Source organism: Cololabis saira, chromosome 13 (assembly GCF_033807715.1).
Source record: "Cololabis saira isolate AMF1-May2022 chromosome 13, fColSai1.1, whole genome shotgun sequence".
Taxonomy (NCBI): Eukaryota; Metazoa; Chordata; class Actinopteri; order Beloniformes; family Belonidae; genus Cololabis; species Cololabis saira.
The window spans coordinates 24,710,765-24,733,918 of record NC_084599.1 but is presented as its reverse complement, the minus strand read 5'-3'; the positions used below and the strand labels follow the sequence as shown (position 1 = coordinate 24,733,918).

Genomic DNA, 23,154 nt, shown 5'->3' with positions numbered 1-23,154 from the left:
ATAGCTTCAGTTATGGCAGATGGGCCAGGCCCTGAAGCAGCAAGGCAAGCCGCAATCATGATACTCCAGACTCCATGCTTCACTGATTTTTAGATGGTGGTTAACTGTGCAATTTTGGAGTCTTCCTCTAGAACAGGGGTCGGCAACCCGCGGCTCTGGAGCTTTTTCAAAAAATGTTGACCTTTTTTTCTTTTTTTTCCTGTTTTCTTTTTTGATTTTTTCTTCTTTTTTTCTTCCTTTTTCCTCTCATTTTTAATCTAAACATTTCAACTTTTTTCTCGAAATTTTGACTTTTTTCTCATCATTTTGACTTTTCTCACGAAATTTTGACTATTTCCTCAACTTTTTTCTCAACATTTCACCTTTTTTCTCGAAATTTCGACTTTTTTCTCAACATTTCGTCTTTTTTCTCGAAATTTTCTCGAAAAAAAAAATCCGAGAAATCCCCAGTTATAAGTAATATAGAAACATGCAAAGTGTTGCTTTCATTCTAAGGCTTATACAAGACTTTTCATTTTTTGCGGCTCCAGACATATTCGTTTGGTCCAATATGGCTCTTTCAACATTTTGGGTTGCCGACCCCTGCTCTAGAAAAATGAAGCTTTTTGTTTTATCCGTCTACAACACATTTTCCCAGTAGCAGGATGCGTGTGGAAAGTTTCCAACGAGCTTCAGTTTCCTCTGTGGAATCCTGCCATGTTCTGGCCATGTGTCAGATCCTACCAGTAATGCACTAGAACTCTGAGAAGGTCAGCTTTTTGATCCCAAATCCTGTCATGTGTCTAAGTGTCCTTGGGGAGAACAATAAACCACACATGCATGGGTGTAAAAGATCAAAGTGCTGCTCTATACAGTGAATATGTAATAAAAGTGCCGTTAAGTGAGTGTTTTTGCATGAACGGGTAGATGAGAAAAAAATTGTAAACCGCTTTGTAGATCCTGAATGAGGTTAAAAAGGTGCCCTATAGATATATCTAGCCTCCTCAGTAACTGAGGTACCGAGCTTCCCACAGCCTGCATTTGGTGTCATCTTGACTGTAAGACCACACTTGGAAGAATAAGCACAGTACTAAACTGATTTCTTTTTTTAATAGACAGTTTATCTAACCGTGGACCAATGAGTGTCTAAACACTTTTAGATAACTCCTTTGCAGCCTCAGGCAGATCAACTATTCTTGACTGTACAGTATGTCTTAGAGATCTCCTTTTTGTCAGGCATGGATCACATCCTCTAAGGTTTCTTAAGAGCAGCAAACCTTAAAGCTTTTCGTGCCATTTATCAATCATAGCTCTAATCTGCACTTTCAAATCAATTCATTAAATGGACTTCAGGTGTGTGAAGCACTGACTCCAATTATCTTTATTTGAAGTAATTAGTTGATTTAACTTTTCCACCAGAGCTATGAATTTTTATGAGCTTGTTCAATAAAGTCATGATAAATTATAATTGTTTGTGTGTTATCAGCTCAAGCACAGTGCTTTGTGTATAATTGTGACTTAGATAAAGATCAGATCACATTTTATAGCAAAACAATTCAGAAAAACAGTTCAGTCCAAAGGAGACACATACATTTTCATATCCCCAGAAATTACTAACTAACTAACTTTTTGAAATAAAATCATTGCAGATTCAACTCTAAAATGAATGTCAAAAACATTTGACCATTTTCCTACCATAGACTGCTCATGAGCAGGTGAGATAGACGGATATACTTTTGTCCAAGAGGACAAACCCCCTGTGACGTCACCCATGGGTTTTCTGCAAAGCTGATTTGAAGCCTTTTTCAGGAACAGTTGGGAAGTGCTTAGGAGCTGAATCCATCTAACACCCGGTTCATCCTGAGATCGGCTCTGGGGCCCAGAGGTTTGTCACAGCCATAGACTGAGTAAAAAGAACTGAGAGAACCACTTGTGGGGTCACCGATCGGTTTTCTGAAGTGCTTTTTCCATGGTTTTATTTTTTAAACGGGAAGCTGCCCATTTCAGTCACAGTTAGCTCATAGCTTGTGCTAACCTGTGATGCTAATCAATATTACTTTACTCTGATTCTCATCAACGAGGACCAGCAGAGAGTCACTCAGGCTCTCCGAGGTTTAACCAGTTCCAGACGGGAAAGTCTACTGGTGTTGCGGGCTGTTTGACTAGTCCCAGCAGACTTTTGCTTCATCCTCATATGATCCCCCAATTTGCAAAGTCAGACCTCCGGTTTTAAAAAGTGTTATAGTGATGACATTAGGAATGGGCGATATTTTACCGTTCACGATATACCGTCAAAAAAATTCTTCACGATAAGAATTTGTCATCTCATGGTAAAAATGATCAATTCCCGTTGATGATGTTTTTGTGTAAAGCTGGATTTATGGAAGGAAGGAAGGAAGGAAGGAAGGAAGGAAGGAAGGAAGGAAGGAAGGAAGGAAGGAAGGAAGGAAGGAAGGAAGGAAGGAAGGAAGGGGGAGGAGGAAGGGAGAAAAGAGGAAGGGAAGAAGGGAAAGAAAGAAAGAAAGAAAGAAAGAAAGAAAGAAAGAAAGAAAGAAAGAAAGAAAGAAAGAAAGAAAGAAAGAAAGAAAGAAAGAAAGAAAGAAAGAAAGAAAGAATTGGTATTTTTGTTATCGTCATTTTTATCGTTATCAGGATAAATGCCAGAAATTATCGTGATACATTTTTTAGTCCATACCGCCCATCCCTAGATGACATCACAATTAACCACTGCATTTAACCAACTGTTGGATACCAACACATGGTTAGCACAAGCTGCCTGTTTCTTAACCTGGAACCTGGGTGTCTGTTAGTACAATTGTACAGAAGTAGAAAAGCTATGTTGGATACTGCCAAAAACCTTGGTGTAATTTTGGACTCTAACTTTAAAATGGAGAAACAAATGAATGCAGTTGTAAAATCTAGTTTCTTTCAGTTGAGTCTTTTGTCCAAGGTTAAACCCTTTTTATCTTTCGAAAACTTTGAGAAAGTTATACACACCCTTGTGTCATCCCATAGACTACTGTAGGCGTTACCTGTTCCTCCCTGTCCCGTCTGCAGCCGGTTCAAAATGCTGCAAGTCGCCACCTCACCAGAACGCGAAGGCGGGACAATATTACACCTGTGGTTGCAGCTCTTCGTTGGCTCCCCGTCCGTTATAGGATACATTTTTAAAATTCTTTTATTTTTTTTTAAATCTTTACATGGTCTTTGTACCTTCTTATACCTCAGGTATTTTAAATGTGCATAGACCTGTTCGGGCTCTTAGGTCAGCTGACCAACTCCAGGCTAAAGAGCAGGGGGGACCGGGCCTTTGCAGTAACTGCCCCAAACTCTGGACTGAGCTGCACATACGCCTGGCTCCTTCTATGACTGTTTTTTTAAATCTCATCTTAAAACTCATTTTTACTCACTAGCTTGATGATTGTTGTATTTCATTTATGTTTTATTATATATTATATGTTATATATATATATGTTTTATTTTATATAATACATAAATGAATATTTAGCACTTTTTTAGCATTAATATTTAGCACTTTGGACAGCTGTTGTTGTTTTTTTAAAGCAGCACAATGTAACTTTTCCACCTTAATCTAATATTTCCAGAGTCATTGTGATGGTACATCAACTTACAACAGGTTTAATGACACCTCTGTCATGGTCTGAGGGGTCTGTATCGCCTTCACTGGCACTATGTAACTTTGAGGAGCATGGTAGGAACCCTTCCACACTACTGGTAAAGCACTACCGCTTTTGTCCAAAGGAGCCGCCAAACTCAACAAAAGCTGAAAGTTACATTGTGCTGCTTTAAAGTGCTTTTTAAATAAACTTGAACCTGCTAAGCACAAAGTAGCAAAAGATTGACAGCTAGCCAATAGCTATGCTTGCCGGCAATCAAAAGACCACACCCCTATTAATAAGTACGTTTATTGTTTATTGAAATATTGCCAGATTAAAAAAAAAAAAAAAAAATAAATCACCCCATATAGTTGCCATGGATAAGAAATGTAGCTATGTAGACCAAAGCCTTTTTTTTTTAACCAAGGTGGAAATGTGCTTATTTCTGCTGTTTTTACCATGGGGGTCTAAGAAGATTGACTCACTTTCGGAGTCAACCCTCAGTGGTTATTTGACGAACCACAATTTTCTTTATTTCCAAATTTGCATCAGCCTACTAAGCTGGATGTAACCCCCTTGGTTCCTGCTAATCATGAGTCATTTGCAGAAAAAACACAACGTATTGTCTTGTACATAATTGACTAGGATATTTTTAGTCGGTCATGTGTTGTGAATAGATTACTGTAATCCAGTGTGGCTGCAACGGGTTCCTGTTGAACAAGTGTAAAAACATGACAGAGTTGTTCCCAGCTCCGCAGCTGTAAAGGACCAACCATTCGGACACAATCAACAATTCCATCATCAACTTCCATTTATTAGTATCAAACCACTGCTACAAAATTACATCAAACATGATGAAAATGGACTTGCATACGTGCTATACACAATGTAAGCTTTAAAGTAATTAAAGTACATGAATTTTCTCTTTTCTGGACAAATATCAATATATATTTATATATATTATATATAGATATATCAATGCCACTTGAAGCCATATATATCATTCCATGATCTAGAGCCTATAAATGTACAACTATGCCCCTGGTGGCTAAGAGACCTTCAAACACATCTGAGTAAACATTTCCATTCCAGACCTTTTAAGAACACCATTATTCAGCATGGAGATTCAAATAAAACAATGAGCAAAGATTACAAAACCCTATACAGAAAATGTTTTTATATGTCTTTCTTAACAAAAACAAAAAAAACAAAAAAATGTATTAAATGTAAAACAAAAAAAAGAACAAAAATGGTAGAATAAGTAAATATATTTGACAGAGGAAATGATGCACCTCACACGTTGACCTTGTCATTGAGGAGACGTGTGATACAAAGGGCCGATCCTCTGTGTCAGACAGTGTAAGCAAAACTACACGTAATCTGCCTTTTATTGGGGCGAAAACATATAAAATAGGATTACATTTAGTGTCACTCAAATAGTGGATTTCTTTTCTTTTTCCTTCCATGTCAATCCCGTCGATCCTTGTTGAAAAATTGCTGCGGGAGCTTCATGAGAAAACCCTCTGCGTTGCGTGATTCAGTCATCAGTGTCATGGAGACACCTGGTTCAGATAGCTCGCTTTAAAACCCGGGCATTATCTCAGGCTCTGCATCATTGACTGGCAACTTATTTTCCAGTCCACTGGAAATAATGAGGGACAGGTTGACAAATACTTCACGCAGCCTCTTTTTAGAATGACGTGACCCCCCACCCCACCTCCCCTTTACTGGCAGCTGTTCAGCTTTCAGATTGCAAAGAACGTGAATGCCCACACGAGCAAGGAGCTACCTACTGTTTCTGTACAAACTGGAATGTCTTAGACAGGAAAATAAATCTTAAGGGGAAAGAGATCTTTTTCTGCTTCCATTTCGGATTGAACCAAACTTGCACAGGGACTGTTCTCCTTTTCTCATCCTCCACCTACCTGGATTTGACAGAAGGGGAAGCTTCTGCTAACAACAAATGTACCTTGCAGACCGAATTCATTCAACAAGAGTTTTTTTTTTCTTTTTCTTTTCATACTGACAACGCGGTAAGCTGTTCAGCGAGGCTGAATGGTGTCTGCAGGTGCCCGGCAGCAGCCCCAGTGTAGTATGACACAATCTCCCAGTTAAAATTGGCAAAGGCACGGGAAGAGTTTCATTAACCACAAGGTCAGGAGGAATCCCTCTCTCACAATGCCTGCAGTCTCCTCTCTGTTCATGCTGGCCATAGAAACCTTTTGAGACGCGCCAAACAACACTGTGACACGGTGCTCGCGGTGTTAGTTCAACCTGCAGAATGTGCTGCAGGAAATCACAACTCTTACGTGGACTCATTTGCAAGGAGACGTCCTGTAAACACCTAGATATTGATGGTCAGATCACAAAACTCTCAGACACTGTTGCCGAGTGCCGCTGCAGGCCCAGTCGGTTATGTTTTTGGAGCTGAAGCTGAGATTTTTATATAGCATCAGGAGCAGGATTGTTTCAGGAAGGCAGATGCGACTTTGACCACCGAAAACAAACTGAGGATAGAGCAGTTAATCTGAACCCCACTTCTGCTTCCCTGGAAGATAAATCGAGATGAACTGTTAATTATTCAGAATGACAATTTACAGTTCATATTAAACACGATTTGGGGGGTGAATATGGCAGGAGAGCCATTATGTTTCATTAAACCCACCTCAGAGATGTACCCATAATTAGTATATGATGTCAGTAAACGAGTAAAAGAGTGTATGATTGAATGAAATGAAATGAAAACTGTGAACTGAGCGATAGTTTGTATATTTTTGTCACAGCTAAGACTGCACACAGAAGCTTCAGCATGGCAATGATGTTCCAAATAAAGTTTGGGTAATGATTTTACACTGATTGATAAAGTACTTTAAAGGCACAGTCAGTACAGTACTTGTTCCGCTCTGAGATTAAACAGCTGCTGTGTCATAATACAACACAGCCAAGCTCATAAGAAATGCACTCGCACAGAAGAAAGTGATACATCGGGGCAAAGGGAAGAGCTTTGAAATGGGAAGTTTAAAAATTCAGGGTGGGGGGATCATGGGGCCGTAATGATACGCACTAGCATGAATATTTTAAATCATCTTATCTTAAATGAAAAAGTGAGGAGATTTTTCCCCGTCACCTGTCAGCTGGGAGCACGAGGTGATCCAGCGATGCCTGCAGGTGGGGTGGGCTGGTGGGGGTGGGGAGTGGCCTCTTTTCAGTCTTTACATGTCTTTAACGCACACCAGCCTGTGGTAAGTCACACCAGGGGATGCTGAAGTCAAGAGTGTTATTCGGGTCACAGGATGCTGTTAAAAGCATGCTGTTACTATTTGGAGAAAAGTCCGATCCGGCCCAGTGCATTGTGGTACGGCGTTAGTAGTTACTATAACAGAGCTATGAATTTTCTCAGAGACGATACAGTGCAGTGTAGTTAATTGTAAGGTATATCCTGTGGTATCTGGGCTCGCGAGGGGTTTATACAGCGCTCCATGCCAGGGGGACGGGGATCAAAGACGCACGATGCTGGACTATTAAAATGATTCGATAAGTTGAGTGCACTGCACACACACGTATCCAACGAGCTGCACCCGCCTCGCCCAGGTCAAGACGCGCTTTAGACCACCAATGATATGCACGATTCACCCAGTGAGAACTACAAAACAATAATACACATCATTTGGAGACATAACTAATGTAATTACTCTTAGTGATGCGCGTTTTGCAACCTACAGTATATATACTTTATAAGATTACACTGAATTGCTCTTTTGTGAATGAGGTCTGTTTTAAATCCTCAGCTCTTTCACAGAAACGGTGATGTTGCTCTGGGACCTGTCACCATGGTAACCAAGGCGGAGGGGGGGAATGGGGGAGTTTCTTGCTTTCTGCGGTACTGGCGTGAATTAAACACATTTTGTGCCTTCACCATGTAATACGGTTTTAAAGCCACGGCCGATTTCACGTTTCACCCTGCCAGCTGTAAAACTGTACTTTTTATAAAAGTATGCCAGTTTTGGATTCTGTGTTGGCTTAACCCTCACACATTTTTGTTTCATTACGATCATTTGGGAACTGCAGTTACACCGGGGCAGCTTGGTTAAAATATCTAATTGTTGGCCAGGCATGAAAGGACCCTCAGCGTGAGTAGCGAATGCTCAACATGCGTCCAACTGGTAACCTTTTCCATGCAGTCGGTAACGCAGGGATTGTTGTGGCATTCAGTCATGACGGGAACGACCATTTTCAGACACCAGCGGTAAAAGCGAGGAGGGAGAGAAGTCAAACATTGGCAGCTCTGCCCAGGCAACGCTAGGCCAGCTTTGGATTGACGAAGAGCAGCTGTTAAGCACCAAGTCATCACTCAAATGATTCAAACCCTTGCTTAAGGCTGCAATCAAGCCCTCTCCGCCTCTTTACCAGCCTTTTCTGTGTGTCAGTCATGATGTGAAAAACCTGAACAGGTGCTCTCTTGCAAGCAGACATTTCTTGACCATAAATGATTCTCTCTATTTCTGTAAATTTCTAGTTTTAAACTAGCCACATCAACCAGACTTAATTTTCATGTTAAGACACACGAGCAGCTGGCGTCACCCAATCTGCCATGTAATGCACGTGTACTGGGGTTACAGAGAAGGAATAGCAAACTTACGCGAAATGCTGATTAGTAGAAAGTAAAAATGCAAAAAACCTGTTAGCAGTTTTGATTCTGCCCTCATGGGGAACAGTGACCTCCAGGAGTGTTTTGAGGAGGATGTTGTCTCATCACTGTCTCTTCTTGCTGTCATGATAATGACAAACCCCTTTGAGTGCTCATTAACTCAGATGTGGGTTTATATTGTAACATGAAGACTTTTATTGCAAATAATACTGATTTGAGAAAAGGGACTTGTTAATACCATATTCAAAATAATCAACATCCAGTACAGTTCATATGGAATACTAGCATGGTCTTCAGTGCTTGGACGAGCAACCAGCATAACTCCAGACTGTCACCAGTGTGCCACAACAATCATTTTAATTATAACTGAGGAGCAGTTGATTTAGTTCATCAGCAAAGTCAATTGAAAAGAAATCACATACAAACACAGCCTGGTGATCTTTAGGAGGTACGTACTCTCAGACCAGGTTTATGAACCAAATGTTTGGAAAAAAAATGCTTCCATTCATAAAAAGCCTGAAGATCTGTTAAATGGCCACCTTAAAAACACAGGTTAACTTTGACATGCAGCACAACCACACTCTCTGCACATCTTCAAACACGCAAGTGTGTGAAAACTATGACTACACACTGGCTCTACAGATCAAAATGTACCTATTTTCTCCAAATATACACACATTGATTATGTTCTATAATACTGTTTATATTGGTTCACACCCTCTCCTTTTTCAAAAAGTAGGTAATCTGATTGCAAACATTGTTCTTTTTAACGCACCTAAATCAACAACAGTAATGGAATCTAAATGAAGCCGACAACATTGTAAGCTATGCCATACTGTGCCTCATTCAAATAAATGTCACATATCCAGTTTTACATGTTTCAAATGTTTTGTTTATACATTGTTTTTGTAAAGGAAGAGAAGAAATATATGTCTGACCCATTTTCAATATACCGTAACATTTAAACAAGATCATATGATGCAGTATTTTTATATTTTGTAAAACAAGCCGAGAACAATTTCAGTCCAAACAATTAAAAAAAAAAAGTGTTTCAGAAAACCTGAAAAAGGAAAAGTAAAAAGAAAAGAAATCACCACAAAAATAATGACAGTGTTTGTGCTTTAGGTCTTTTAACTCTGATGGCTATAGTTTTGCAGATTTGCAGTCACAGGTTCACGTAGGAAAACACTCAGTGAATTGAATAGTTATTCCCTTAATCGAGGGGCAAATTATAACACAGTCTAAATCCAAACACGACTCACAAATGTGTTCACCTGTACCACGGAGCATTTGTGTCAGCCGCAACTGACATATTGGAAAAGTACCTGTGAGAGCCTTCGGGTTTCTGGTATAATGCCTTATTTGAAAGACAAGTCAGCGAACGGTTAATGAACATTCAGCCATCAGCGGTATGTCGGAGGAATGAGCTGTTTCCTGTTGTGGGTGTCCTTTTTGAAGGAAGGGAAAGTCATATCTATGGTTCTATTAAGGCATTGCAGTGCAGTATCTCTGCTTCAACCATGAAATGAGGACAGTTGAGGATGATTGGTGCCCTGACTGTTTCTTCTAAGAAGGAAAACCCTTGTAACATTGATTGGTCTTGATACATCAATTTGAGTCTTGATATGATTTATTTTAAGTCATAGTTGCTTCAGCTATCTCAATTTGCTCTGAGCTCTAATAGCTGCTGATTATCTCGTTCCTAAACTTGTTCATCTTGGAGGAACTGTTAGCAGCCTATGCCGCATCGGCGGTGGTTCACATGCTCATGATCTTCATCTCTAAATTAGAAAAAGAGGGAAAGAGGAAATAAAATGATCTGGCAGAATGTTGTCTTTTCAGAATCAGTTATCGAAATATCACAGCAAAGGTTAAAGCCAATAACTATACTCTCTCTTTCTCATATATATATATATATATATATATATATATATATATATATATATATATATATATATATATATATATATATATGTTAATTTCCAGCCAGAGATGATCAGTAGATTCTCAGCTGCTGAAGGTGGCAGAGTCCAAAAGGGAAAGAAAAAAAAAGTCAACTTAAAATACTTGATTTTGTTCATTTGTTATTCACATATGCACATAAAAAGAATGGAAAATGTACTGTGATATTTTAGAGGAATTGTAAACAAAACGGCAGCGATGTTCCTCCGTTCATGATGTATCATATACGTATTATCTGTGTTCATGTTCTTGCCTGAATGAGCAATGCTGGTCCCACCGTCAAACGAGGCCCTACACTACGTTAAAATATAAAGATACAATACAATAGAATTTGCTACTTTGACGGCTGCCTGATCGAAGCTGTTAGGCAGGTATGGTAACTGTAGGACCGGTTTCAGAAAACGACAAAGCACACCTTCAAAACTGTTCATCCATCTACTGAGTCATCATGACAACACAGGTTCTGAAAAAGCCCTATCTTTTTTTTGTTTGTCTATATATATATATATATATATATATATATATATATATATATATATACATATGTAATATTTCTTTTTTTGGAACACACTCCATAATCAAAATTTGTATCGTTTGGAATCTAAATTTCTTTGTTCAATACCCCATAATACATTCAAGACAACATTGGTATGGTAATTCGTGAGACTTGGCACAACTGTTTCTTTTTAGCCTTGTACAAAGACAGATGGGAATTTTGCGCCACCGTCTCAAAGGGAAGAGAGGCATGAAAGTAACTCATCTGGGAGGGATGGCGGCTGTTGATATGACTGGAAGTGGTGTGGGGGGTGAGTACCGGTTCACTAGGTGCTCAATCAGTAAAGAAAAATAGCATGTGAAAGAGGAAATAATAAGAATAAAGAAAAAAAAAAACCATCATAGTATTTACATGACAGAAATTTCACTGAAAAGCAAAGAAAAAAAACAAACAAAACAATTTCCCCACACAATATGAAGCTGATTATTTTCCCACCTCAGCTTTCCAACAAAATGTACCAGATTGGATTCCAGCCATCAGCAACGTCAAAAAGGATTCATAAATGCTCTGGACAGTCATTGTGTCTGCGCTGGCCTCCGCTAGTACATGCTGATGAAGGAGGAGAGAGCCAGGACCAGGTATCGGCAGGCCAGCGGGATGTGTGCACTTCCTGTGCTCCCATAGGGTGCAGTGTTGGGCGCTGTGGGCAGGAAACAAGACAAGCTCTGATTAGTTGTGATTGCACCTTCATTCAGCCTCAGTAACCGTTTCCAAATCCACAGTCAGCTCGCTATGAGGTTACAAATGACCCCGCTATGACAACAGTAATAGCGCAGCCACTGATTTGAAGCCGTTCTTAAGCGGAGACTTTAAAGACCCTCGTCCTGCTTCACCAGTAAGCATTACGGTACTTATATCATTATTAAACATGTTATTAAACCACCATCCATTAGTACCGATTATTTTACAGAATGTTTAAGCTTCGTTTCTATGTTTTAGACTGAATGATGATAAAAATGATGATTTGAGTCATTGAAGACACAAAAACATTTGAGGTGTTTCAAGTCTCGCCAGAACATCATTTCTGCTAAAGAAGATAAACGCACTTGAAACATAATTACAAGCACCTTTTTAACATAAAAATACAGGCAATCAATATGATATTCAAGCAATAATCTAATATTTTACTTTATATTAAATATTTTTCAAATAAATGCAATTACACAAGTTTCTTCTAGAATTTGTTAATCAAGAAACTGCTACACAGCTCCAGTGTAATAACACGAGGCAAAGACGAGTAAAAGTGCCTGTATTTGAGACAAACAGTTTGCATGAGTTTCAGACTCATTGGTACTAAATGGCTTCTATGCTCCTCGTTACTCCGGTCACGTGTCTCTGCACGTAACAGGACTCGTGACACGTGTCTCTTCATTCCTGATTCCAGACCCAAACTGCTCCCAGAGCTGCAGGACGTGTCCACCGGCTGCTGCTCCATATGGAGCCGCACATATCAAAGTGCGTCCAGCTCTCTCGAACGCTGCTATCCCAACCCTGAATCAAGACACTGAGGCAGAATCCATCCGTCTGATCACAACACGTGAAACGCTCTGCCGTGTTTCAGATTCAACGTATTTTAAAGGACAACTATAAAATAATACTGGGGTTGTGATCCATTTCCACTTCTTGGACATGTTCAGATAAACCACCTTTACACTTAATTAGTGGGTTCCATCTCTGTCTGTGACAGGTTTAACAGGCGAAGAGTGTTGATGTAACATTATAGCGATGATCTCTGCTGAGGTCCCGCTGTGAAACCTCAAGAGATTGTGAGCTGCTGAAGCAAGAGTAGAGTGTAAACATAGGTGAGAGCCGAGGGAGCCGCTCCGAGAACAGCGATCTAATGTCAGTGAGTTTATAAAGTGTAGCTTCTAAAAAAAAACAAACAGTAGTGTTTATTTGCACTTTTTTAAGTTTGGACTGTAGCAAAGAACCTGCAGAAACTAGCGTGGAAGTGATCATATCATCAGGTTTGACTTGTTGCCTCTATTTCCGCTGGTCCTTTCGATAATTTATAAGAACTCTATTTCTAAGTCATACATAATCCAAATGCCCAATCCAAACAACTGAAAACCAGCTGAATAATCAGCATAATCAACAAATACGTGGCTATGATAAGCGCTGGTGGGTCTTTATCTTTTGTAATAATGTGGTAATATGCTTCACAAAACAGAGCCTGAAAGGGCTGATACATCTGAGACCAGGAGAAGCACATCTAATCAGAAAGGCCCATCTATGCAGAGATCCTTTATAATGCTTTGTCAGACGCTTCAAATGCATCAGCTGCAAAAGTGAACTTTCACTTTGCAAAGTGAGATTGTTTTGCCTTGTCGCATCATCACATTTCACAAGTTTAGCAGCTGCATTTCAAGATGTTCCTCGGAACTTTTTGTGCTTATAAATATTATTGTCCTAAACATGGGAAAATAGGGCCACGAGTAAAAAAAAAAAGAAGAAGAAAAAGGAGTTGTTAAGGACATTACTGATGTTCTTCTGGTGATCTGAGCTTGTACAACACCTGGATGTCCCTGTTACTGTTCCTGAACAAACCTATGCCGGTGCTGCAGCTGGTTATTACTGCATGTGTCATGGCGCTGCATGTTTGAAACTGGTGCAGATATCCTATGAAAACATACTTTTATTTGATTTTGCAATGAAATAATACATTGTTTCGTTAAACTTTTTAGGTATATAAAAACAAAAATAATCTCCCTTCTTGTTCTTTTGGGTGTTCCACCTTTGAATCTTGGTCGAAATGTGTCAAAAAAGCTTTCCTTCCATCTCTGCAATTTTTAGCCCTGGTTTAAAACACTTAACCCCCGCCCCCCCGCCCCCACACCACGTGTTTTCCTTTCTGTCAAATCAGAAGTCCAAATAAGCCATCAGTAAAGGGGAGGATAATTGAGGGATACACAAGGTCGTTTCTTACATGGCTTTGGAAGGAGGCTTTGTTTTGTGTGCTTGTGATTCTCAGACCGGCAGACAGCCACAATAATGCGATGATGTCTCCTCGGGGATCTGCATCCGACGGGCAAAGGCAGAGGGCAGCCTTTCATTTGGAGCAGCTACTCTGTCTCGCCATCACAAATACACTCTCTTAGCCTGTAGCTCAATAAAGCTCACTTCACAGGTTGCAAAACACACACCCCGTCAGCGCACACGTACAACTGCACGCACGGGTCACATGAAGGCCTGAACACGGAGCACAGCAAGGCGGTGCAAACAGGCTCTGCTCCACCAGGGGAAATCATGCGGTGAGCAGCCCACAGCAGCAGGGTGCCTCTAGTTAAACGGCCATGTAATTAGGTTGCGATGTACAGTAACTCCACTCCTTTAGACTTCATGGAGCACAAAGAACTGAATAACCACCTTTACACACATAAACATACACACATACTGTGCAGACAAACAGATGAGGTCGTGAACATACTGTTTAAATCCCTTCTCTTTGTGTTTCTAAGGTTAGAAATGGCTCACGACGTAAGCTCTTCTGTATAAAAGACCGGCATTGTGCAGAGACGTCGTGCCTGTGGACGAGGTGGTTATTTAAGATGAACTTTTGGTGTGTAAAAACATGGATTGAGTTTGTATCCAACATACAACACAACAGATCATTTTCAGAGGCGATGCCAGTATCTGTGAAAAACAAAAACAACATCCCATTATTACTTGGTGCAGCTCTGCTTCTACCTGACAGTTTCAAGCATTATTTTTCAGCCTTGTTTACCTTTTAAATTGAAGACTACTGTATAACCAACCTGACCGACCGAAAGCGGCGGGGGGGGGGGGGGACAAATGGGTGTAAATTCAGATGATGTATAGTACTTAGGGTTGGATGCACGTCTTCTCAGCCTGAAGAGAAGTCCCTCTCCTCTTTCTCCTTGCCTCTGCCTTTTCATCTTTGTCTCCTCTTTCTACCTCATCCTCTCCCTTTGTATCCCTTCTCTCTCCTCCTGTCCAGAGTACAGGATAATGACACAGTTTTCCCGGGCTGTGAGAGCGAGCAGAGAAATGGTATCCATAGCAACAGCTCCTGTCCTGTTCAGGCGGCCCACTGTTGCCTGAGCCTGAGTGCGCTGCATTGTGCTAGCCACCTTAGCACAAATCATTTTTGTGTGCATATGGGTCGTGTGTTTGTCTCCGCAAATGTGAGTGAAGTGACAGGAGGGAAACAGGCAAATCGTCGCCTTTTTTCAATTTCTCTTCTGATCAGAGTCAGTACAGTGGGTGACTGAGAAAAGGCCGTGGTGATCACTCTGATATCATCAACTGCGGCATGAAGAGCAGCAATTACCGGCTCTCTGCTATGGTTAATGGTGCCTGACCTGGAGAGTAACGGTAAACCCTCCGTGCTTCAGAACAGGACGTGTTAACTGAGATAAAAGTATAGCGAGCGCTGCTGCCTCCTTGCAGAGCTTGAGTTAGGGCTTGTTTAATGTCTCCCCGTGTTGCTTTGAAAAGCAGCGGCCTCCATTGTTTTGACTGTGTGGGTTGGAACTTGCCACTTTAATTAACTCCCCAACCAGGAACTGGCTGCAACACCATCACAATTCAGATTAATACGAAGCGAATAAAAGAGAAAGAGAGAGACAGACAGACGGCACAAGTGTGAGCGAAGTGAAAGAGATACAGGTGGAAAAGGAGTTAATCAACAAAGGCGAAGGTTGATGGGGGGGGGGCATTGACTGATTGATTGAAAGGTGGTTTGAGGGTGAAAATGAAAGAGCTAAGGACAACAGAGAGAAGAAAAGCTGGATGGGGGGTTCTGTCTGAGCTCTGCTTCATTGAGGGTTGAATTTAATTGCCATGTTCATCAGCAGCGAGCTACAATGACAAACCAAAATCCCAGACAATTTATCACAGAGAAACCAACAGTGTCAAGCTGTACAAACGCTAGGAAGACAAGCGGCGCTCCAAAGGGAGAGGAGCAGAGGAGATAAGTGGAGATGAAAGAGATATGCTTCAATTACTGTTTTGCAACAGAATTAAAAAAAAAAAAAACGTCCTCAGCAGTAGCCAGAGTTATGTGAAAATAACAATTCCTGGCTCTCTATCTCTGTTTCTGGACGGGAGCCAGTCGCTTTAAATAGCATGCTTAAGTATGAGCTACACTCATTCTCCCGTCCTTGTTCCCCTCCGCTTATCCCTCCCAAATCTCCCTCGACAGCAGTTTAGTAACCCACATATCACCACAACAGCTAAGGCCCAGAACTTCAAACCACTATCGATAAATATAGTAAATCAAACTAAAATATGCAACAGTGACTCTCTATACAGGTATTGTAGTTCAGTATATAAATATGTAACACCAGCTCTACCTTAATCAGCCACAATATGATGGTTTCTAAATGAAGGATTTAATGATCCAATAGTATAAAGCATATATAGGTATACTGTAGAAAAATATGACAAAGATGGAGCTCAGTTTGTAAAACATCTGTGATAAACACCGCAATATATATTTTTTTATCCAGTTATGGGACTTTGTTTTACTAAAAACTCTCACTCCTGACAAAAGTTGATAAAAGTTGCAGCATTGAGTTTTGGTCCTCTTTTTTATTCATGCAAATCAGACCCTGCTGTGAATGAACTGCAGAAGATTCCACTTCACGTAAAACGATAGATGGCAAAAGCTTCTGCCTTGTGTCCGACTCCGTGATCACGTTAGCTTCACTGGACCTTTGCCTGATCATTGTGTGTTTTCTGCTTCCAAATCTCCACGCGGCTGTTTATCCACAGGTTATTTCGACCTTCCATTCCATTCCATTCGCTCAGAGTAAATAATGTTCACATCACCAACCTGTTAGATGGTGTGTGACAGTGTCATAAACCATTATGTGGCTCTTGCACGCAAATGTGACCAGCACAGAATCAGATATTTATTTGAGGCTGACTAATGTACAAGTGAAACAGGCGATGTCTATCTGGAGCTAGAGCATCTTTCAAGCAGCCACTAGTGGCTCGTAGACGGCAGCCGGCCAGGCATCATTCCAATCCCCCGCGGACATGGCTGCAGAGAGGGGTCCTGTGAGCAAGGGATGGAGGAGGAGTTCAGTGTCCTTGACCATCAATCAGTGGCCTCTGGTCCTTCTCTCACCGCTCCCCAGAAAGAGCCCACATGAGACACTCCTGAGCCAGAACTGATCCCGTACACACCAAAACTGTAAATCGGTCTAAATCCCTCCACACACGAGGGTCACAGCAGCCACCAAGGGTGCTTTTAAACACAGTACAGCAAAAGCTAAAGGTTTTTTTTAATTATTTAATTTTTTACGGGCATCATGCAGATGTTTAATACATGCAATAAATAAATAAAGAATGAAATACTCATGACAGCAGCTGACTGAATGATTCAAAGAATGCACCACGCTCCATCATCTTCTAGGGACCTACTGTACAGTAAGACTGACGATGATGGAGACGTGCCTCTTCTAGGCCGTATCTCCAATGACAGTCAAATGCATGAATCCTCTTCACCATTTATCTTGTCTCTTGCCTGTATCAGGCTACCATGTAGAGGCGGTGAACAATTGACTCATTGACCCATCAACTCATTAATCCATCCTTCTTTCAATTCCGTCTGTTCTCATACAAGCAGAACGTTCATCATGACCAGATATGATGTTGAAACTCATCACCTCTGTCTCCCACTATGATCATCATACAGTGCTGCTCCACAGAGCCCTCGTTCACTCACACCTTGGCGCTCATTAGGCCCACCAATCATTTGCATTAGTGCTAGTAATGAAAAGCCTTCATTAATAAGATGGCCTTCAGAGATCATTTACCTTCCTCCGCCTCCCAGTGCTGCCACATCCTCACTCCTCTCCCCATCTTAACAAATCCTGGTACCCGCCGGTTATCGACAACTTGCAGAATGCTTTTTGGGGCCCGCTCTAATAGCTCCTCTCAGCATCAGTATCTGAGAGGAGAGTGAATGAGCAGGAGACGGGTCACCAGATAGCTTACTGAGTGAGCTGGGGGCTCTCGATTGCAGGCAGGCTTTGGCCTTCAGCTTGACTTAATCAACACCTCTGTGGGGTATCTGGACACTTAGGAGAGCCCTTGGCACACTGTGAGCTGCAGGAAAGAATTCCAGCTGAAAAGACATTTCCGGCAGTCTCCCCATGCTTACTGTTTCTTTTTTGTATTGATCGAATCCTCTCCAGTACTGTACAGTCTCTCTTTCCTCCTCCTCTTGTCCTTCCATTTGAAATGAGCCTGTTATTCAAGAGAATCCTAGATTCACAATGACCTTAACGTATGTTTATTACACCTATCAATTCAAGGACGCGCTTTATGCAGAAAACCACTGTGCTTGCAAATTATGTAGTTTATATGCACCCCTGATGGATAAATCTCCATTTTTAAACTGTTTTATGGAATTTCCCCTCAGTTTTTATTTTTCCCCCTCTAAATCTAGAGGGTAAATTCACATCAGCATGTTCTAGGAATAAACAAAAGAATGCAGTACAGTGTGGATTGCGAGTGTTTTTAATCACAGAATTTCCAATAGCATAATTACTTTGTGACTTCAGCTGCTCGCACTAAATCTCTTTTATGTTAGAGGCTTAATAAAATGCACAGGGGCACAAACAAATGGCGTCAGCATGTTGTAAGTTCATATAGCCCTGTCTCCCTCTTTCCTCCTCCCTGTCTCAGTAATAATCTCCCTTTCATATTGGGCTCTGTCACACCCACTCTCTAATAATTCCCCATGCCCCCATTTCTTCCTCACTCTTTTAATGCTTATCAGGGTTTTATTTCGGTGCGAGTCCTGCTTCAGGCCGAACTATTTCGCTGAGTAAGGCAGTGCCTACTGTAGCTCCCGTACCCCCCGATGACAGGGACAATCTGGCCAGTTATGAGGAGTGTCTTACAACAACCTTGCATCTCCATGATGCTGCATAAATACAGACTGATAACATCTGATATCCAACCAGCAGCAAATGCTCTCTCCCTGCCTGCTCTGTTCTGCTCACCTCCTTCAGATGTAGCTTATTAAAACAGTAAGTCTCTATGGTTATGTCTGTGGGATTATAATAAGACACATTTCTGTTATCAATTTCAATTCTTGTGATGATAACACAGCAGATCTAAATGTAGAGGGTTAAGTGCATTTTCCTTCTCGATGGCTATGATATAACTTTATCACTGCAGATTGCCTTTTTTATCACAGTTCACCTGGGCCTAGTCAAACCTGATTGGAATTTGTTCACGCCGAGTATTCATGCACACACACCTGAGCAGCTGCCAGAATTCACTCTGATGCCCATACTGTATGCAGAGCAATCCATATTGCTTTTGTCCATATTTACCTTCCCAGAGCTGTTAATTGATTTTTACTCAGATCAATTCAGTGGTTTACAGAAATTGTTGGACCAAAAAGGGCCAAATCAATTGCCAAGTGATTAGCATGTGCAGTGGATTACTTAGAGTCGAGGTTGCTGCGCGAGACTTGAGGCAGAAGGGAGGACGGCCCCAATTCAAAGGAGGCACGCGCCATATGTTTACGCTAATTATTCCAAGCCCGAAGTCTGCTTTAGATACTGCACAGCCACAAGCTGCGCGAGTGTCACACTCAAAACATTCCTTTATTTTTCAAGACAGAACCTGAGGCAGCAAATGCACAACAGTCTTTTCTCCCCACCTTGTTGCCGACTGCCTGCAGGAGGTTCAGATTGAAAGCTTCAAACAAGACACACCATACCAAACTCAGTCTGGTATCTTAGTGAGAATCCCTTCCCATCTAATTCACGCGCTGAGGTGTTAGCCGAGCAGTTACCAGTTCGAAACAAAACCATTTGCAACATCTATTGTCACTCTATTGTCATTGATCTATTGTCAGCAGGAGAGTTTTAGAGAATAAAACATATGAAACAGGAGAGCCCTGATGCTACTGAGATGACCCCCTTGACCCTTTGCTGGGAGAAATTAAAGATAATCCTTTTTTACTCTGAAACTAACAAAACGAATTGCGGTGTTGGTAATCAATTTTTAATTGCCTCCATCTGTTTTCTTAGGGATGGGCTACACTGAAATGGCTAAAAATTAAGTTGCCAATGTCAGTTAATCTGGTGATGCTCTGACATCTCTGTGTCCTCTGCTAACATCTGCTAACATGACACCATCTTAAACAGAACACTGTCTTCATGAAATTTTCATAAGTCTGGGTGTAGATTTGCACATAAAATCACCTCCTTACTAAAAACCTCACTAAAAAACTTGGATTTGATCATGAGAGTGTGTACATGTTCATGAATGCCAACTAACTGCAAACTGGCAGCGTGCTCCCGCTGCTCATCAATTATGTAAAGGTGCATCCTCGTTCCTGCGTGTCTACCTGTGGACGTGGTTGTGGTAGTACTGGGGATTGACATAGATAATTAAAAAACACATAACCACTGAAAATATGAGTTGGGAAAAGTGAAAGCTTTCTTTTAAAAACTAACAGTAAGAGCCTAAGTTAAACCAGCACTAACAGTGAGAGAAGTAGCAGTAGCGAGAATGGTAATTCTTCGCTCCTGTAAACCATGCCAAGCATGCTTTACTCACACCTTCACTGCTGCAGCCAATGGAGTAATTAGAAATATGCCTATGCACCATACAAAGAGTCTTGCACCGCCACTGTAAAGCCAGTGAAGATGCAGAGGAGGCTGACAGAGTATCACCTGGTGTTTTTAGGTGATTATGCATAAATGGTCACGACTATCAAAAATAATTGCAGTGAAGTGATTAATTTTTAATTGCGGCAGGCCTATGTGTCTATTCCCCCCCAAAAAAGCCCAACCCTTATCTGCACCTCCGCATACACCCACGTCTCCAAATCCACATCAGCCGTTTCCTGGAGGGCTTATACTCTCAGCCACACTGACACTATCGACGTGCACCCTTTATGGCAGCATAAAAACAGAAGTGATGATGGTTACACATGGGCTTTTTCACTTTGATGTGAGGCTTTGCTTGATGAGAGCAGCTCCCAAGTCCGTGAGTACCACTCCCTCCACCTTTGTGTTCCTGATTTTCACATGAGGTCAAATATTATTGACTGAAATCACTGAGGGGAATGAGTCTGCGTTTACCGACAAATTGGACCGGTGGATTGACCCCACCAGTTCAACAAATATCAATACGTCTGGTAAAATGTATAAAATCTCCCTCTGTCGTGAGAAATGGAGCAGATTGTTTTGCATTGGCGTCCAGTATTCATCATCAAGTAAACTCTGCTGTTAGCAGCGCATGCGAGTTTGGGAAATGTCACTTTAATTATACTGCATTCGAACCATTTAATGTAATTGCAGCAAAATGTAAAGGGTCACAAAGTATCTTTATAAAAGGGACTAATGTCATGCATCTAGAAAATAATGATCGAAGTTCCACCAGCAGTTTAAAAATGTTGTGTTTTTAGTTAGTGAGACCCAGAATCCAATTACCAGGCCTCACCACAGTATCACTGTTAATTTGTCAGTGTATAATATGTGAAGGAAAGAGCGAACCTAGATTAATTGCATTTCCACTTTTCCATCAGGACTACTTACGGCACTGTTTCCTATGAGTAAAGGTTTATTTTCTTTTAGCAAAAAAGACAGCACAATAGGAATACATTTAACTCGGACATAAAAATTATGTAAAAAATAAATACATACGTAACATAATGCTTTACTAAGTGACTTCTAGATTTCAATATACATCCTAAAACACAGCAGTCTGTATCGGGTAACAAATTCAACCACACATCAGCTTCATACACATGGTAAATTCAGCATTTCTACATTTGAAACTAGATGTACCCAAAGCTGCAGCTTTATACAGAGCACGCTCACTGCTCTTCATATCTCAGTGCTGTCTAGTATGATTTATCCTGTCATACAGGATATGACTGGTGATAATCCATGTTTTAGTGATTGTCAGCAAATCCACCAAGCAACCGCACAAGTCCTAATCCTTGCCAACATCCCTAGAGTGTCCACTTTAACAGGTTTACATCCTTATGAAGATGCTAAAACATCTCACCAACATTCACTGTTGCCTATAAAGTTAGGATGAAACCATAATACAACTTTTCTTTAACTTCTTCTCATTAAATGATTGCAAATAATTGTTTCTGAAAACAATATTATTGCAACTTTATGGACAAAAGTGTATTTGTTGCTTGAAAAAAAAAACCAACAACAAAAAAACTATTTAAATATTTTTAATGGTTAAAATCAGTTGAAATAAACTATATTGAATCCAAACTGTTGATAAGCCAACATTATATACAAATGAGATTGCTAGTGATGGTGTTTGATACTAAGGAGTTGTATGTGGGAGTATATGAGGTGCTCATGTTCAAAGCAATGAAGGCAGGTATGTTACCCAGCAGTGTAGCTGAGTGTTTTCAGGCAACAATAACGGAGGTTCGTTGCAATAGGGAATAATATTGATTAGGGTTCAAATAAAAGTTTAAATATAGACAGTCCAATTGAGAATCTATTCTTTTATTTGCTAAAATGTTGGAAAAAAAATTACTTTTTTCATTACTGAAAAAGAGTTAGGTCCTGCAAAATGTGGATAGTTTTTATGATTTTGCTTTAATACACCACATTAATGGATTTTAAATAATAGTGTGCAGATCAAATATCAAAGTGTAGACTCATCTGTAATTAAATAGCTGTCATAAAAACACAGCACTTCCAGTTTAGGAATTACAATCATTTTGAACAAAGTACCTTCATTTCTAAGGGCTCAAAAGGTATTTAGACAATTGACATAAAAGTAGTTAACTTGTCCAGTTGTGGTACATTCTCTCATTACTTTAATACAAATTAAACAGATTAAAGGTCTGATGACGTTGAAAGCTAGTGTCCATATTTTCTGATTCTTATTTGAGGTGAATTTTACAATTCTATACGATAGTTGAACCTCGGATTCAGGAGGAACAATGCGGAACACTGGACCAACTCTATACCCTCCGCAGGGTGCTCGAGGGTTCATGGGAATTTGCCCAACCAGTCTACATGTGCTTTGTGGATCTGGAGAAGGCATTTGACCGTGTCCCTCGTGCCATTCTGTGGGGGGTGCTCGGTGAGTATGGAGTCCTGGGCCCTCTACTAAGGGCTGTCCGGTCTCTGTATGATCGGAGCAGGAGTCTGGTTCGCATTGCCGGCAGTAGGTCAGACTTGTTCCTGGTGCATGTTGGACTCCGGCAGGGCTGCCCTTTGTCACCGGTCCTGTTCATAATTTTTATGGACAGGATTTCTAGGCGTAGCCAGGGGCCGGAGGGGATCCGGACCACAGGATTCAGCACCTCCAAGACCGAGGCCATGGTTCTCCATCGGGAAAGGGTGGCGTGCCTTCTCCGGGTGGGTGGAGAAGTCCTGCCTCAGGTGGAGGAGTTCAAGTATCTCGGGGTC

The 23,154-nt window shown here is 40.9% G+C and overlaps 1 protein-coding gene across 4 annotated transcripts in view; it reads right to left on the bottom strand.

Moving 5' to 3' along the window:
* Nucleotides 1–4,396: 4,396 nt before the first annotated feature.
* The window catches only part of negr1 (neuronal growth regulator 1), a 206,532-nt gene continuing 187,774 nt past the window's right edge, over nucleotides 4,397–23,154 (bottom strand). For all 4 annotated transcript variants that reach the window (XM_061738436.1, XM_061738437.1, XM_061738438.1 and 1 more), the window contains one exon: nucleotides 4,397–11,402. In XM_061738436.1, the coding sequence (XP_061594420.1) occupies nucleotides 11,302–11,402 (101 nt within the window). In that variant the 3' untranslated portion in view covers nucleotides 4,397–11,301. The remainder of the gene's footprint in view (nucleotides 11,403–23,154) is intronic.